Source organism: Zootoca vivipara, chromosome 1, assembly GCF_965207765.1.
Source record: "Zootoca vivipara chromosome 1, rZooViv2.hap1.1, whole genome shotgun sequence".
NCBI classification, from domain to species: domain Eukaryota; kingdom Metazoa; phylum Chordata; class Lepidosauria; order Squamata; family Lacertidae; genus Zootoca; species Zootoca vivipara.
The window spans coordinates 100,224,167-100,243,199 of NC_142582.1; the positions used below are offsets into that span (position 1 = coordinate 100,224,167).

General features: G+C 40.7%; 1 protein-coding gene across 1 annotated transcript in view; it reads left to right on the forward strand.

Moving 5' to 3' along the window:
• COCH (cochlin) overlaps window positions 1–17,927 on the forward strand; it is a 31,998-nt gene extending 14,071 nt beyond the window's left edge. Inside the window, exons 5-12 of the mRNA XM_035110152.3 lie at window positions 4,284–4,417; window positions 5,656–5,718; window positions 6,561–6,605; window positions 6,694–6,841; window positions 11,261–11,364; window positions 12,941–13,167; window positions 15,693–16,209; window positions 17,042–17,927. Coding sequence (XP_034966043.2) covers window positions 4,284–4,417; window positions 5,656–5,718; window positions 6,561–6,605; window positions 6,694–6,841; window positions 11,261–11,364; window positions 12,941–13,167; window positions 15,693–16,209; window positions 17,042–17,217 — 1,414 coding nt within the window. The 3' untranslated portion in view covers window positions 17,218–17,927. The remainder of the gene's footprint in view (window positions 1–4,283; window positions 4,418–5,655; window positions 5,719–6,560; window positions 6,606–6,693; window positions 6,842–11,260; window positions 11,365–12,940; window positions 13,168–15,692; window positions 16,210–17,041) is intronic.
• The last annotated feature ends 1,106 nt before the right edge of the window (window positions 17,928–19,033 follow it).

The following is a 19,033-nucleotide window of genomic DNA, read 5'->3' on the forward strand; positions in this document are numbered from 1 at the left end:
TCCTCTTAGCACGTTTCTCCATTGCGTCCTGAGATCGAGTTTCTTCAAAGCCCATGACACCTTTGATAAAGGCTGTTCTCCAACTGGAGCGCTCGCAGGCCAGGGTTTCCCAGTTGTCAGTGTTTATACTACATTTTTAAAGATTTGCCTTGAGACAGTCCCTATTTTCATTGGAGAAATGTTGGAGGGTATGCTCCCTGCACATGCCCCAGGTGAATGAAGAAGGGCCCGTCCATAATGTCATTAGGGAGGTGCGAATACACCTTCCATTGCTAGGGCAATCTGTTTTCAAATGGACACACTGTGGGGTAATGCAAAATCAATCTGCAACAAACCTTTATTGTTGAATGAAACCAGTTTCTCAATAAGCACTTGTCTGGGGTAAAAAAATATGCACTAGATCTAGATTGTGTGTGGACTATATAGAAAAAACAAGTGCTCATTCTCCGTTGATTCTAGAATAAAATGTTGTATGCATGCAACTTTAGAGTCCTGAAAGGGCAGTGATGCTTTGTTCCTTTTCCCTAAGGATTTCTCTGTATTTCTCCATTCAGTATGTCATACCTTTCAGAGCCATACCTGTATACAGTAATGTGATCTGCAAGATCATAAACTAAGATTGTTATTAACAGAGTGTAATAGTTATTAGCTGGGTTTAAAGAAACACAGTGACACCTCCAGCTTTTCCTGCCAAACAACTGGGGCATTTACAGGAAATGTGGTAACCATTAGGTAACTGGCAAGGTGAACAGTGCTGGAAAATTACCAGGGTAATTCAAATGGATGTTGACGTGCTGGGTGGCAACAAGCCCAGGGCACAAATAGTGGAATGACAGGGTGACAACAAAACCAGGGTTTTTTGGTGGGACGTTATTTGATGTTCTCTGAGGGAAATCCAAAAGATGTTCCAAAAGGGCCCCTTGGTGCTAAAAGAAACAAAGATGTAGTGCATTTACATCACATAATGATAAGTCCATCCTATGTTGCCCACAGTATATAAAGTACAACATTCTAGTAATGACAGAAGATCTTGTAATCCAAGTAAGCCAAAATAGTTAGTTTTAAACCCATACAGTTCCACTGACCTTCAAGGAGACAATTTGCCAATCCTAATTCTGTTACTTTAAGGTAAAAGGTAAAGGGACCCACGACCATTAAGTCCAGTCGCGGACGACTCTGGGGTTGTGGCACTCATCTCGCTTTACTGGCCAAGGGAGCTGGCGTACAGTCATGTGGCCAACATGACTAAGCCGCTTCTGGTAAACCAGAGCAGCCTACGGAAACATCATTTACCTTCCTGCCGGAGTGGTACCTATTTATCTACTTGCACTTTGACGTGCTTTTGAACTGCTACAGGAGTTCACCTTGTCGTGGGGATTCAAACCACCGACCTTCTGATCAAGATAGCTAACCAAGATAGCTGTGGTGTTAAACAAGAATTTAATGCATAATCCAGAATTTTGCAGGAACATCAAAGTAGTATTACTGTTTCAGCAGATTAAAGTTAATTGAATATAATTGTGTGTTGTAGCTATAAAACATAACCCTTCATTTCCTGGGAATGCTGATAACAGCTGTGTAGGCTGGATTTTCCATGTAGTGGGTTTTTCATCCTTTGATCTAAATTAATATGATGTTTGAATGTTTAAGTTCCCCACATTAGTAGAAACATGTGGTTTAACTGTAGATAACTTATTTGAACAGGAGCAATCCTACTGGTGGGATGGGGTAGAACTGAAGGCAGAAAATCCAAAATATCTAAAGTGCTGCTGAGAGCATGGCAGCAGGATGGAAGGAAGGTCAGAGATGAGTTTTTCCTTTTTTGTTTTCCTTTTCTTTGTTCTTTCGTTGGTTGGGATTGTTTCTTGTTTTTTGTTTTCTGATTCTGAGATTTCCCTCCCATTGTTATCAATGTTTCAGGACTGATATATTCTCTAGTAAAAGGCGAAAGATTTATATGATATCGTATCGTATCGGATATATTCTCACCACCTCCACCCCATTTGAAAGATGGTGTTGGGGGAATGGGAAAGCTTTGGATTCAAGTCTTTCCATTGTCTACCCTCATCTCTCCTGGCTCACCCCATTTTTGCTGCTACCAATATTGGATTGGGAAGTTAAAGGCTGCAGAGGTTTCTGCAGTGACTAGTAGACGCCTTTAGAGGTTGGATCTCCCCTCTGAGGTTGGACTTCCCTCTCCATTCTTGGAGAGGCATCTTACAGCCTCTGGGATGCCCTCTTAGGAACTATAGAAATGCTCCCTAATAGTGGTTGTATCAGGAATTCAAATCTATTTACTATTTTCCTGAATGATTGTATAAGGGAGAATTTCATATTTCACTCTTACTCTTCCTTCTGCTATTTTACTATCCTGCATTCTAACTTTTATTTTCCTCTAGCTGTAATTGCTCCAAATATAATTTATATTAGTTTCATACTAATAGGACATTTCATTTGACATTCATAGTTAGCTCTTATGAACTAGCATGCTGAGTAAATGTCAGCAATCACTTAAGAAGTATGAAGCATGTCTAGTCAATAATTATTTATTGCTGTCCTACAAAGTTGATTTATAAATATTTGAAACAGAAATCCCCTTTCAGATAGTCATTTTATCATCTATTTTTGGCAGAAAAGATGGAAGACTTTGAAGTTAGCATTACAAAGTAGAATAGCTTGGGTTATGTCTCTACAGCCACAATCCTGTTTTACTTCTCACCAGTTGTGATTGGTGGCTGGAAAAAGGTGGACATGGCCTCAGTTGCTCATGCATTGGTTATATCCCTGTTGGACTATTGTGGGAAAGCAAACTGGGAGTTAGAAACTATCATTTGTCCATATTGTTGCCGAAAAGATGTGGGTGGAAGCAAAGTGATCAGCTCATATTGCACCCATCCAATGTCAATTGTACCAGTTACAAATATGCTTACAGGCTCTACGTAAAAGTTATTGACCTTTTAAAGACTTAGGTTATTCAAAATTCTGCTTACACACAAAGAAGCCAAACCATTTAAAGTCAGATTCAGAATCCCTGCTCTCTGGTCTATAAGATAAGTTGAGACAGGATTTGCAGGTAACTGGGAAAGCAGCTATGCAATGATGATACCAAAGTTATGGGATTCCTTTCCTGGGGAAAGCTAGCAAGCTCACACACATTTTCTTGCCATGTTTAGATGTGCTGTGAAGACCTTTTTGTTTCACAAAACTTTTTCAGTGGAATTTGCTACCAAGGAGTGTGGTGGAGTCTCCATCTTTGGAGGTCTTTAAGCAGAGGCTTGACAGGCATATGTCAAGACTGCTTTGATGGTGTTTCCTGCTTGGCAGGGGGTTGGACTGGATGGCCCTTGTGGTCTCTTCCAACTCTATGATTCTATTATTCTATGATTCATAAGCGAGGGCAAAACTGATTGCAGCATAATTCATGCAATTTCCAATTGGAAGAATAACTCTTAAAAATACAAATTGCAGCCGTGGGGCCCCTGATATGAATTGTCTGCCATTTACGTTTAAAAGGCCATTCATGCGTTTGGTAATCGTGTCAGTGTTGTTTCATCTAGTTTGGCCCTAAGTTCTTATTGTGTGCGTATTCTGCCTCCTGGATCCTGTTTCAAAATCTTTAAGCTGATATATTCTATTCTCCCCTCCCCCTGCTTTTATTATTTGTATTGTAAACTGCCTGGGAAAGATTTAATCTTGAAGTAAGAGGTATCAATGAATAGCTTAAATAAATAAATAAATAAATAAATAAATAAATAAATAACCAGGTAGAAATTCTGCCCATTTATTTAATGGTGCAGTGAGTCTTGGGGAACAGGCCATTAAGGAGTGCTGCAAGTTATGTATCCAGCTAAAGCTGTTACAAACCTCAAAGTTTATAAGCTAAGCTAAGGAGACAAATTTATACCCTTGGCAGTTATGTTTTAAACTATAACATATTTTGCTGCATTTATACTAAATGTATTGATAAGATGTCTGAGTGTGTATAGTATTGTCGCCGGAAGCAACCAAAATGTTTCCTAGGAAGCAAATTGCATTGCACTGAGCTGAGTTTGCTTCTTAGTCACTATGTTTCAAGCTGACCTGGAAAAAATAAATAAACTTTCTTTCTTTCTTTTCTTCCCTCTTAACCTTGACAATTGGAACCAGCCCATGCAAGAAGGCGTTGCAGCCATCTTGCAAAATTGATCAGGCTCGTGGTTAGACAAATCTTCTCCACAGTGTGAAATGGTCTTAGTTGCATGTAGTTATACAAATGTGTATCTGAAAATCTTATTTTGCTACAGAGGGGTGATCACAAGTTCAGGTGGGCCTGTCAGAGTGCAGATATTGCCAGGGCAAGAGAACTACCTTGCAATCTATGCCAATGGAATCCAGTCTCAAGCACTCTCTAGATGGTCATCATCATTCTCAGTTTCCAGTAAGTGCATGTTCAAGTGTTACTATTTTGCCATGTGAGTTTTGAAAGTATCAGCATGGAAGAAACTGGCTGCCTCATTATTATTTTTTCTGTTGGTTTGATTTTCTATTTTTAAGAGTAGCAAACCACCGTACTGCTCCTCTTGTGTGATGTGGTAAAGAATTTCAGACAAACCTAATGTACAAAATCAGCAGGCATCAAATGATGCCTTGTTGAGTCAAGGTTTTTCCTCCAGGGAGCCTCCTAAATATTTTAGGCTGCGGTGAAAAATTTGTGAAGCATATGCAACTGTCCAAGCATTGGCTTTTGCTTTGCCTTGAAAAAACTGATGCCAGGAATAATGTACATATTATTCCTGGACAGTTATGCAACACATAACATGAATAATTACTTCAGAACTACCAAAGCAGTAAGTTCTACTCAATAGGCCGTAGGATGTGAGAGATCTTCATAAATGCACTCATTTACATTTGGTTCCTGATCTTTATTTGAGATGCTGCACTCTGCATGGTCATTCTCAGGGCTTTGTGCTTATTATCTTTGCTCATGGGCCATTGAAAAGATAATACTTAGTTTACAGAGTCACCAGACTGTAAACTGAGAAACTGGTGCCCTGTTTGCAGTCCAGCTATGTTTCTGATGAAACTGGAAGCTAAAATATTTTAAATAAATTAACATTCTGTTCTTGTCAGTCACTTGTTTCTCTCTCTCTCTCTCTCTCTCTCTCTCTCTATATATATATATATATATATATAATATATATATATAGATATATTCTAATATGGTCATATATGTTAGTTAACATTATTGGCTTCCAAAATGACGTGCATCAAATAATCATCAATATAAAAACAAAGTAAAAAAACTTTGGGGCATGCATCATCGGTATGATAAAAAGTACTGTACTTCACAATAGGTCATTGGGGAAAATATTCTTGTCATCTGTAGGGTTTTCCATTTTACTTTCTGTCTGCCACTGCTCTGGAGTTAGTTTACTTTAGCATTATGCAATCTCATCTTAGGCTGGAGCATAGGCAGGAAGATTCTTTGCATCTAAATGCTTTAAGCTATTGTACTAGCTCCTAGGAGTCTCTTTCTGAGTGAGATCTAGTAGTTTGAGGTGTTGACCTTTTGCAGTTTCTTTTATTAGGTAAAACTGAGCATGTACAACCTGTTTTACCACAATGTAATTTGACAGCAATGCAGTAAGCTTAATTCATTTTTCGATATGGTAACAGGACCCCAGAGTGCTGCACTTGAAGCTGTTGGGCGGCCAATTTCAACAGCACGCCCACCCACAGGTAAGATGTCTCTTTCAAAATATGTTCTTACCGATCAAGAATATCCAAGAAATAAACTACTTTCAATTGATTCTATTATTATCATATTGTGTGTGTGTGTGTGTGTGTGTGTGTGTGTGTGAGAGAGAGAGAGAGAGAGAGAGAGAGAGAGAGAGAGAGAGAGAGAGAGAGAGAGAGACCCAGAAGCACAGCACACAGGGAGATTTGTTTGTACAGAAGGACTTCATGAATTTTCCAAGACCTGCAAGAGGTGTTCAGGTAGCAAGCATATTCCAGGTACATGGAAAAGGAAAATAGCTGTTAGCAAATAATTTGTATATTATTATTGACAAAATGAACATAGGTTATCTTATTTACTGGTAATCTCTATAGTGTGTGTGTGTGTGTGTGTGTGTGTGTGTGTGTGTGTGTGTGTAAATATTTTTATTTGAGTTTTCAGCATTATACAAAACAAAAGATAAGTCCAGATAATAATCACTGGAACTTGTTATTATAACAGTTAATGGTGAGTCTATCTCTGTCTGTATCAGGGATGGGGAGCCTGTGAGATGATGTTGGACTGCAGCTCCAGCCAGCATGACAAAGTGATTAAGGAAGTTATAGTCCAATGGTATCTGATGGGCCATAGGTTTCTTATTCCTGGCCTATATACTCCACACTCTGTGTCTGTGGTCAGCAGTGGGGGTTTTTAAAAATAAAAAATAAAAAATAAAATAAAATAATAATGGTCAGATGAATCTTTGAAGTATGTTTTGAATGTCTGCTGAAGGGCCTTTCATAGCTCTATTACTTAGAGTACGGTACTTACATGTATAGAATTCATGATGTTTCCTACCTTCTAGGTAAACGGCCCAAGAAAACAGTTGAGAAAAAATCTGGGAACAAAGGTAGGTTACTACTTCACCATGTCCGATAAAACAAATCTCTCATGTTAATTTGCCCTTAAGTTAATCTAACTATCTTGGGTGTTCACAGACTGTAAAGCGGATATTGCTTTTCTGATTGATGGAAGCTACAATATTGGGCAGCGTAGATTTAATTTGCAGAAGAACTTTGTTGGGAAAGTAGCGGTGATGCTGGGAATTGGATCTGAAGGACCGCATGTGGGAGTTGTACAAGCCAGGTACTAGAAATACGTCCTATTTGGTACATCGCTCCTTCTTAGGTGCTATAATTTATAACAATGTGATTAGCGTTGGCATGATCTAACTAAAAAAGACATTATTGCAGTTATGCATTTCCTGTTATAGTTTGAATCACATTTGAACTGCCTATCAATGCCATGTTTCCTTACACATTAATTATTAAATGACACCCATGCAGTATGTTAACAAGTAAATGAAAATCAATTGTAATATTATAGAAAGTGATGTGTTGGCGCCAGTCTAGTGCAGCATTCTGATTATTGTGTTTAGCCTATTAGATCATGGTGATGAACCCACACTTGTATCACTCCCTAGATTTGTTAGCCGAAGGCACATTTTCTCTGGACATTCTTGTGATGCTCTTGGTTATTTGTACAGCAGGTGTGGGGAACATTTGCCTCTCTAGATGCTGCTAAACTACATCTCCCATAATCTCCAGCAGGTGTGGCCAATGGCCATGGATGATGGGAGTTGTAGTTCAGCAACATAAAGTAAAGGGACCCCCTGACCATTAGGCCCAGCGGATGACTCTGGGGTTGCGGCACTCATCTCTCTTTACTGGCCAAGCGAGCCGGCGTACAACTTTCGGGTCATGTGGCCAGCATGACTAAGCTGCTTCTGGCGAACCAGAACAGCACACGGAAACGCCGTTTAACTTCCCACTGGAGCAGTACCTATTTATCTACTAGCACTTCATGCTTTAGAACTGCTAGGTTGGCAGGAGCAGGGACCGAGCAACGGGAGCTCACCCCGTTACGGGGATTCGAACCACCAACCTTCTAGGCTCTGTGGTTTAACCCACACCTCCTATATATAGGCTTGTAGTCATCAATAGATTTAATCTATATATAGGTATATTAGGGTTATCAGAACACAAGTGGGGAAAGCATGGTTAGCATGATAAGGGATTGGGACAGAATAAAAGCAATTCAAGGAAGGAAAATAGATAAGCATTTGCTAAAGCCCTGCCTCACATTATACCTCACCCCGTCCTTTCATCCTTTAAATTTCTTTGATACTACTTACTTTTTTGTGCATCTGGAATACTTTTTTAAAGATGACATCTGAATTTCCCACAATGCCAAATTAACAGCCAGATATTAAGCACCACAAGACTGTGGATATACAGGGCATGGATCCCCTCCCTACCAACTATTCCCCCATGCTTGATACGCGGTTGGTTGCATTTGGCTTCTTAATAAACTGCACTTACGTTTGAACATCAGAAACAGAGGAAATGAGAGTGACCACCCACCACAAGACATGCCGAAACACAGCTGTCTCTATATTGCAACGACCCAAAGCTTTAAGGTGGTATACATCAGTTACCATCACGGGAACACTTCCAAAGAGTGGGAGTAAAGTTAGGGACAAAAGATCAGTGGTTCAATATAATGGTTTGAAATGCACCAAAAAGCAACTCTGTTGGTTCTTAGGGATTGTAAGAAGCAAGGTGCCTTATACCGGCAGACTATTTGCCCATCTTTCATCCTAGCATTGCCTGCTTCTGAGTGGCAGTAGCTTTTCACAATCTCAAAAAAGGATATTTCCCATTACATAGGAACATTGGAAGCTGTCTTAGATTGAGTCAGAGCATTGGTCCATCTAGCTCACTGACAACCAGTGGCTTTCCAGGGCTACTTTGAGATGCCAGAGATTAAACCTGGAAACTTCCACATGCAAGGTGGATGCTCTGCGACTGAGCTATGTCCCTCTCCTATTACCTGCAACTTGGCCCTTTTTAGTTGGAGATTCCAGGGATCGAAGCTGGGACGTTCTGCATACGAAACGTCTACGACTGTAGTCCTCACCCCAATTTTAAAAACTGTACTTCAGTTTCTTTGGGATCCTTACATCTGGTCTTGTGTAACGGCAAGTTTCCAACACTGTAACTTTTTTTTGGAAATCACTTCTGGGAGAAAGGGGCTATAAATCCTCCCCCCCTCTAAAACTTGAACCATCTGTGAGATTAAGTAGTGGAGATTTTATTTCTGCCACTTCCTCCCTCCCTCCCTCCCTCCTTCTCTCTGTCTCTTTTACTAAAGTATCAACTCTACTCTGTCAATCCACATTGTTACTGTGCGAATGTAATGCAAAAACAAATGATTGTTAACAATATATGTAAAAGAAAAAAGGACCAAAAACATCTGGAACAATTTACACTGCTTGTTACCAAGCTGATGATGAGTTACCCCATAAACATCTAAGTCACAAAAGGATTATTCAATTATATTTGTGGGCTGCACTAGCAGCACAAACATTTCATCCAAGAGAATTAGTGTCATCTACAGTATGCTCCAAAAATGAGCAATTCTTCTGAAAACTTTAGTAGCGCCAAGGAAAGCTTTTTGTGTTGAGTGGCTGACAGTGTGGTGGAAAAACACATACAAGAGATTAAGGCAGGGCAGGGTTTAAACTGAAAATAGCACTCCTAGTTAAATTGTATATCTGACATGCAGCCAATGGATATGGTCACTTTGCTTGTGGTGGGGAAAATACAGAACAAAAAAACCCAGAACAGGTGCTTGGAAACAGTTTATTGAAGTGAGCCCAATGCATTTTGACTGTAAATCTCTCTTCCGGGGCAGCTGTGAAGACATCCATTTAAACAGTAATTCACAACTAAGCACAAAAAATATCTCCCATGGCAATAAAACATGATAATATGCATCTTATTTTATCTTCATGTTTTTACAGTTTCTTCTGAAGGACACATATCCAAATGCATTGGGCATTGGGCAACAGAACCCGGGGGGGGGGGTGGTGGTGGAATGAAAGCTGCTTTGGAAAGAGAGGATTTAGAGTGGGGACAATTGTGGAGGCAGGGGTAGTGGGTGGCAGTGTGTACTTAAGCCTGAGCATACCTGCTTTTTCCCACTCCAATTCATCACATCACAAGAAGAGAGTAATATGACTCTCACCAGACCCTTCCCCCCTGCAGCAACCCAACTGCTTTTTTTCCTGTAAGAGGTTCTATTCACCTGTTTACAAGAGAAAACATGTGTTTGGAAACCCAAGGGGTAAAAAGATGTATTGAAGAGTTTGTGTCAGGCAGGGAGAGGGTCAAGCATTTCTCTCTCTGTTTCTTCACTCCAAATAATCAATCATCTGCTTCCCTCTGTCAACAAAATGCTCTCCCTTCCTTCCAGCTCCTGCAAGGTGGGGGTTTCGGGAATCAAGCTGATCATTCAGGCTTTTTGAGAGTGGACCTTAGATATGGTTTGCTTCTATTCATAGCTATCAAGTCAAGAAGCTCATATCCCCAAAGAAGAGATATGCTACAGGTTTGGTTGTGGGCAGGGGTTGCTGGAGAGCGAGACACACCTGCCACCTTTGAAACAAGAAGAAAAGCAGATATAGGAAGAGAAGCTTAAACATGCTGACTTCCAGCAGCTCAGAACTTGGTTCTGTGCAATCAGAATGTGCTTGGTATCCAAACACGCCTAAAAATGTAAAGAAAGAAAGAAAACAATTATCTATTTTAAATTGTATTTAGAATCTAGATCAAGTTAAATGTGTGGTACAAGTTTATAATATGGCATATATGGCTCAATTTTCATAGAACTCAGTGACATTTTCCTCAATGCTGTTGTTTGCTCAGTTGTCTTTGTTTCAATGCTTTGGAAGGAAGACAAGAAGGTCTGTGGTCTACTTACATTCACTGGTAGAGCATGCAAATGTAGAAGATTCTGACTGGGCTTAGAAGAGTCACATTTCTTCTAACATAAATTTACAAGGCACAGAGAAAGGAGCAGGGTGGAGATACAGAAAATGTGCTCAGATTTCCCATTACCCTTTTACTTCCCACTGTGCCTATAACATACATGAGACAGAGGAGAAACTAGGACAACTATTAAGCACTTTTGAGTTTCTTTACAAGCAGGCCCTACATGCAGCTAGATCATGCCTGAAGTATTTTCACAAGTGATTTTATGGTTGCCGACACCCTATGCATACTTACTGTAGAGTAATTGCCATTGAACTCAATGGGATTGAGTTATTAACATGAGTGTTGCTTAGAAAGTGAAAGAAAACTGCATATACCTTTTAATCAACGTGTGTTTCTGCCTCTAATTTATAAACCTGGAAAATGTCATCACTGATTAAGTGACGCTTGTGGAAATTGCCAAAGATTGTTCTGAGATAGTGTGCAGTCATATTTGAGGACTGCAGCTATCTTTGTTAAGAAAGCAGCAATTTACTTGTGTCTAGAGCACCTGTGGGTCTGAATCTGACTCTATACTGGAGAAGAAACTAACAGAAACAAATGTAGTAAAATCAGTTTTGAAACAATCCATAGATTAAATAATGCCACTCAGACTCCAAAGCATTAATTTTAGCACTATTACAGTACCTGTATGACTTTGTTCTGTTTGTTTGTTGTTGTTTTTAAATAGTGAGCATCCAAAAACAGAATTTTACTTGAAAAACTTCACTGCATCAAAAGATGTTTTATTTGCCATAAAAGAGATAGGTTTCAAAGGAGGCAATTCCAATACAGGTAAGTACAAGCCCAGCAAGCAAGAGGTAAAAAAATAGTATTTTCAAATAAAGATGTACTGTATTTGAGAGGAATTCAATGTAGCGCTAAGGAGATGGCTCTGTCAGCGCATTTCTGGTTGTCTGATGGAACAATCTCCCCCCTCCTCCCATTGCATGCCGATGAGACCCCTGAACGAATTTTGGAGGGCAGGGAGAGGAGAGAGGGGAAAGGCCCATTGCGTGAGCAGAAGTCACTGTGGAAGCTCCCACTAGTAGCACCATGAGTTGAATCTGGCCCTTTATCTAGACCAGGGGTAGGCAATCTAAGGTCCGTGGGCCAGATGCGGCCCAATCGCCTTCTCAATCCGACCAGTGGACGGTCCAGGAATCAGTGTGTTTTTACATGAGTAGAATGTGTCCTTTTATTTAAAATGCATCTCTGTGTTATTTGTGGGGCCTGCCTGGTGCTTTTACGAGTAGAATGTGTGCTTTTATTTAAAATGCATCCCTGGGTCATTTATGGGGCATAGAAATTCATTATTCCCACCCCCCAAAAATATATATATAGTCCAGCCCACCACATGGTCTGAAGGATGGTAGACCGGCCCATGGCTGAAAAAGGTTGCTCACCCCTGATCTAGACTAAAGGCATTCAAGCTATTTGCACTTAGAAATGCTGCCTTCTGAAATAGCAACCTTGTGACTGACAGCCTTGAACAACATATGCTAGATGAGGGGTGAGGGACCTCAGACCTCTCAACATATGCTAGATGAGGGGTGAGGGACCTCAGCCCAACAACATCTGGAGAGCCACAGGTTCCTCACCCCCAATATAGAGAATCACTACTAAATCTCTTCTGGAAATGTTTCCCACTTGCGTCTATAATTCCTGTGTGTGATCTCTGCAGAAAAGCATAGGGCTGGATTCAGCTAACTTGTCCCACTAGTGCAAGGACTTCCGTGAGCACAATGGAACTGTCCCCCTCTCCTTCTCCAACCCCCATGACCCATATTAGTGGGGAAGGGGGGACAGGAGAACCCCCAGAATTGCTTGTAGGGTGAAGAGAGAAGAGATCAGCCAGTCGGCCAAACAGAAATACGTGTGCCGATGGAATGATTTTAAAAGCACAATGTTAATAATTTGTGATTTAAAAACAATGTATTGATTACTCTCATGCCTCTTTGCTATGATTTTGTAATATCAAAACTTTTTTGACCCGCCCCTGTCATCAAATTTCCTTTTAAAAAAAATCACACTGTCTTTGATATTTGGCTGCTGAAGCTGAACACAGGTTGCAGTGGTCCTTTGTCTGAAAAGGGCTAGCCACCCCTGGCATGTAGGATGGCTGTCTTACTGCCACACTGCTTGAAATTAGGTTTTACAGATTCTGCAGCACAACTAGGAACACTGATAATTTATGGTATGTCTCAATTATGCATCTTAAAGAACTATTTCACTTTACTGTTCTTAAGTTCCTGGTCTATGAAGTCTATGTTTTAGACATCTAAACAGAATGAGTTGTGCTTTCAAAAGTAGCAAAAATTGACAATCTAAAACATTTTTCTTTTCTCTCCCCCTCCTGCTGCCTTATCAGGAAAAGCTTTGAAACACACAGCACAAAGATTCTTTACTGCTGAAAATGGGGTACGCAAAGGCATTCCTAAAGTCATCGTAGTTTTCATAGATGGCTGGCCATCAGACAATCTGGAAGAAGCTGGAATAGTGGCCAGAGAATTTGGTATCAATGTATTCATTGTGTCCATTGCAAAGCCCACACCTGAAGAGCTTGGGATGGTTCAAGACATTGGCTTTGTTGAGAAGGTGAGAAAGGAACTTCCTAAATTCACCCTCCCTCTGGGTGGGGCTTCAATAGATTTTGGACAAGATCCCCAACTGAAAAATTGGCAGGTTATAATCCACACTTTCGCTAAGGTAGTGTTATAAAAGGAAAGCAGTGTCAACTAAAAGCTCTTGAGAGTTGAGAAGTTTAGGGTGAAGTTCAGGAGACGATGCAGCTGTGGTCTAAAAATAACCATTAGTCATCACTCATGCTACAGGGATTGTTGTAATATACATAAGAAACATTCTACACAGCAATCTCAGTAACAATAGCTAAGCTTGCTAGGGGAAGGAAAGCATTTTCCCAAGTTGTAAATATTATGGGCTATATCCAACTTAGTCCTATTCAGAGTAGACTCATTGAAATGTATAAGCCTAGGCTAGTTATGCCTATTAATTTGAATGACTTTGCTCTAAGTAGAATTTAAATTGGATACAGCTTTGGTTTTGCTTGCCAATGTAGCATCACTAGGTTGGGCATACAGTGGTACCTCTGATTATGGACATGATCCATTCCGGGGTGCCATTTGCACCCCAAAAAGTCCGCAACCAGAGCCGCACTTCTGCACATGCGCAAATCCCACAGAACACTTCTGCACGCAGGGCGAAACCCGGAAGTAAACACTTCCGGGTTTGCCACATTCTTAACCCGAAAAAACGCAACATGAAGCATTTGCAAGAAGAGGTATGACTGTACCTGTGTCTCTAGTGGATGAAGGCAGGAGTAGCTTTTACAGGAAATAGACTGGTCCCTCTTCAGTTTTTTGCCTCAATATCACGTTCTCCTTTGGTTTTCACCTTACTCTTTCATCTTGGCTTAGCAATTTTATTCTTCTGTTATTCCTCTCTTTTTACTGTTCTTTCTCTGCATAAATACACACACACACACACACACACACACAGAGAGAGAGAGAGAGAGAGAGAGAGAGAGAGAGAGAGAGAGAGAGAGAGAGAGAGAGATATTAGAATCCATGGACTCACTTTTGAGAGGGGGACAAGAGCAGCTCGCCCAGGTTGCCAGGGTTTGCTGCTCATCTACAATGATTTTCTTTCCTTGTTTGGGCGAAGCAGTGGACGCTTCCCCCACCACAACCAGTCTAGGGAGTATTGGATGGTCCTCCATAATGGTGATCACAGTACACTGAGATCTACCACCCCACAGGCTTTAATCAGCCCTTACAAAGGCAGCATCAGCTGGGGTGGATTCTTGGAGACAAGTCCGGTCAGCACTAGTTAAGGTACTGACCGTTCCCTCCCCACAATCTGCATTTACCAGCAAGGTTACAAGTTGGGCACAAGCAAGGTTCAATGGAAACCACATCCATCCCTGACTAATTAGTATTCCTACAGGAAGGTCCTTGACAAAGGTTCAAACCTAATATCCAAAAACAAACAAACAAGCAGTGGCCATTTCTTCTATTCTGGCATGGCTGGATAGCCCTGCTCTGACCACTCACCTGCTAGCAAACCACTTCCTCCATTGTACTCCAGTTGTCCATCATTTTCCTTTCTGGGATCTTCACACGGTGTTCTCAGCTCTCCAATGTCCAGCTTTTGAGCCACTGAAACAAGTACTGTTGAAGATCCTCTCTTTTAAAGTCCTATTCCTGGTGGCCATCACCTCAGCCCAAAGAATCTTTGAGATCAATGCCCTATCAGTGACAACGTTAGAAATATGCAGAGCAGCGACCTGGATGTCCCTGAGCACGTTCACCAGGCACCTTTGCTTCCCCTGAAGTGGCATTTGGCAGGGGGCGGGCAGCAGCAGGCTCTCCCATGGTAATAACTTGTTACAATTGGGACCCACTCTAGTTGGGTAAGCTTCTGTACATCCCAACCCAGTGATGCTACACTGACAAACGGAATAGTACCATTGTACCTACCTGAGGGGTAGATTTGCTTGTTCAGTGTAGCATCACTGGGGCCACACCCTGCAACACCTTTTCTCATCTCTGTTTGCACAGTTGGCTTTCAGGTAATGGTTTGTTGTTGGAAATAGGTTAACAATATCCTAAGCTTCAGTTCCCCATTGTTCATGCCCAGTGAGTATGCAAAACTGAAGAGGGGACAGACTATTTTTTGTATTTTTGTAAAAGCTCCTCCTGCCTTTGTCCACTAGAGTTGCAAGTAAGCCCAACACAGTGATACAACACCGGGCAGAATGGTTCTTTCTGTTGAAGCCTAGGAAAATATGCCCTTTTTTAAACAGTCTCAAGGGAAGATATAAGCACCATGCATCACAAACAAACATTTAATGCAGGCATCCCCAAACTTCGGCCCTCCAGATGTTTTGGACTACAATTCCCATCTTCCCCAACCACTAGTCCTGTTAGCTAGGGACCATGGGAGTTGTAGGCCAAAACAACTGGAGGGCCGCAGTTTGGGGATGCCTGATTTAATGCATTACCTCCCCCCACCAAAAGAATACATCAAAGGGGTATAGATAAGTAGTTAACATCCATAGAAGAGCCAAAATCCATAGCTTTTCTGTTCTGTTTTTTAAACAGGCTGTTTGTCAAAATAATGGCTTCTTCTCCTACAACATACCCACTTGGTTTGGTACCACAAAATATGTGAAACCACTTGTTCAAAAACTCTGTGCTCATGAACAAATGTTGTGCAGCAAGACATGCTACAACTCAGTCAACATAGCTTTCCTGATAGATGGCTCCAGCAGCGTTGGAGATAGCAACTTCCGTCTCATGCTTGAATTCATCAGCAATGTTGCCAAATCATTTGAGATCACAGATATTGGCGCCAAAATTGCAGCAGTTCAGTTCACCTACGACCAGCGCACTGAGTTCAGCTTTACAGACTATGTCACAAAAGAGAGGGTTCTTTCTGCCGTCCGAGGAATCCGTTACATGAGTGGTGGCACAGCTACTGGAGAAGCCATTACCTATACAACCAGAAATGTTTTTGGACCTGTGAGAGATGGGGCCAACAAAAATTTCCTGGTGATTTTGACTGATGGCCAGTCTTACGATGATGTCCGAGGACCCGCTGTTTCTGCTCACAAAGCAGGTAAATGATTGTCACTGTCTGTGCTCATACAAGTGACGTTGGGTGGTGGGAGTGTGGTTGCTTTTGAAGTTAATGATCTGAACAGCTGTGAAAGATAATTCATAGTTGTTCATTGTTATGTGTATTGGAACTCATTGGGTGGTATCTGACTAGGTCATACTTGGTGGCCTGAAGCTAGCCTTGATTAACAACTCTACTGATGTCAGTGGGTCTACTCCAACTATGATTTAGTCAGATACCATCCATTACTTTGGGATACCCATCCTGGGTTTAACAGAGATTCCCACTACGTTCTGGACCAACTTGCCTCATTACATGTTGTGACACAACAATCATTAGGGGTTGTATCTAACGCAGCACTAAGTCATGGTCCCGTTGGCACACAGATTTCTGCTTGCACAATGGAACTTTTGCCTTCTCCTCCTCCATGTGCTCCCTAAGTATGTTCTCGGTGTCCCTGAACCCTCCAGAGCAGATATGGGGGAAGGTGTGGGGCACATGCAGGGGTAGGAGAATGGGCAAAGACTCATTGTACAAGCAGAAATCCTTGCACTAAAGGGACATGTTGTTTGGATACTACCCATAGACTAATCAAGAACCCAAAATAAATACATATCATGTGTGCTATGGGATCATTCTGCAAGCCATCTTACAATACCCACTATGTGTATTCCTGTGAAATTGAAGCAGCAATAGGCAGGTCCTATAACCTCTTTATAGCTATTAAATAGGATAATGACACAGGCCTCACTTGTTTATTTTTATTTAAGGAAGACTCAATAAACCATTGTCATGTCTGCTTGAGGCTTAAACCAGCCTTTCTTTCTTGCAGGTATTACCACCTTCTCCATTGGCATTGCTTGGGCCCCACTGGAGGATTTAAAAGATATGGCATCTGAACCAAGGGAGAGACACACCTTTTTCACAAGAGAGTTTATGGGACTGGAGCAGCTTGTTCCTGATGTTGTTAGAGCCATTTGCAGAGATTTCTTGGACTCCAAACAGTAAATGGAAGGCTGCAGGAGATGACTCTCAATCACGTCAGGAATGCCAAGGAGGTCTCTCTAGGGTATAGATGTTCTGTTATTCTAGCACACAAAGGGCTACTCTTCTGCTTTCTTTAGGCAGATCTTGTACGGAAGTCAGTGGAAGTTTTGTTTGAATAAACAGTAAGCAGAGAAGTTAGCCCAAAGCTGCCATTACATATGTATGTTTAATATTTCTCAGTTAAAGTTTAAAGTGATGCAGATCTCATAGTTAAGGTTACTTGATATTCATGTTATGTATATAGAGAAAATACACAGCTGCTCCTGGCATTAAATGCTGAATATAATCTCAGATACATTTTATCAAGTGTAAAAAAAGATTGCTTTAGAATACTATCAACTGTGGTGAAAGGAATATTTTGCCGAGTACATAGCTATCAGCGCTGCATTTGCATAGCACAGACTAGTGCTTAGAATGTCTTGTATGCATCCTGATAGACAGTTAATGTACAGCAATTAGTTTCTTAAAAAATTATTTGACTACTCCAAAGCACAAATAAAAGCTGTTTAAAATCTGGCTAAGTTTGGATTTAAAACAAAACAAAACAACATATACACACAAACCTTGGTCATGTGCATCTCCAAAGATTTGGTAGTGTATGAATAATTACTTGCTTTAAAAAAAAGTATTGAGTTCTCGCTTCCTTAATTGCCTGGAATGCAATAAAACTACAGTGGAACCTCGGTTTATGAACACCTCGGTTTATGAATTTTCGGTTAATGAACGCCTCGGACCCATCTGGAACGGATTAATTCATTTTCCATTACTTTCAATGGGAAAGTTCGCTTCAGTTTATGAACGCTTCAGTTTATGAACAGACTTCCGGAACCAATTACACCCATGCTTCAGTTTATGAACGCTTCAGTTTAAGTACTCCGCAGACCCGTCTGGAACGGATTAATCCACTTTCCATTACTTTCAATGGGAAAGTTCGCTTCAGTTTATGAACTTTTCAGTTTAAGAACTCCGCGGACTGTCTGGAACAGATTAATCCACTTTCCATTACTTTCAATGGGAAAGTTCGCTTCAGTTTATGAACGCTTCAGTTTATGAACAGACTTCCGGAACCAATTGTGTTCATAAACCGAGGTACCACTGTATTAAGAAAAAAAGGTTTTAAGGGGCAACTTTCAGCTTTTATCTGAATTAATTCAATTATTGTCAGTGGGACTGAATGCATTTAAATCCAGTTATACCAGATTAAAAGACTCATGAATTGGGCTGTAAACTGTCAACTGCAGAACTGTTTGCCCTGCAACAAGTTGTTTTGTTTGTAAACATTATAAGCAGTTATGAAAGGTACAGAAGGGATCCTATTTAACTGGCTTTTAGTCATAATTTATGATTGTCAATATATTACATAAATATAAGTGGCAACAATGCCTAGTATTTTTCTACTTTATTACCTAGATATTTCTACACAGGTGGGTTGTTGTTTTTAGTATGTTGGAGGAAAAATATGCACTTTTCTCAGATTACTATTTTATTCATACCTTTAAAAATGTTTGATATGGAAAATACACATACCTTACATGACAGCTGTTCTCCACACTATGGTTTGTTTGTTTTTTACAAGACTCCCAATAGTATGCTATAATTCAATAAAGCAATAACAAAGAATGCAGCTGTTTGTATCATTAACTGTGGAATTATCACAAGAAAACAAAAATAATTATTGTATACTGTTTGGGGAAACGATGAGTTGTAGCAAGTGGCATAATGTAAGGCAAGGGTATGTCATCAATCTCAATCTACCCCAGGGTAACTGTTTGCAGGG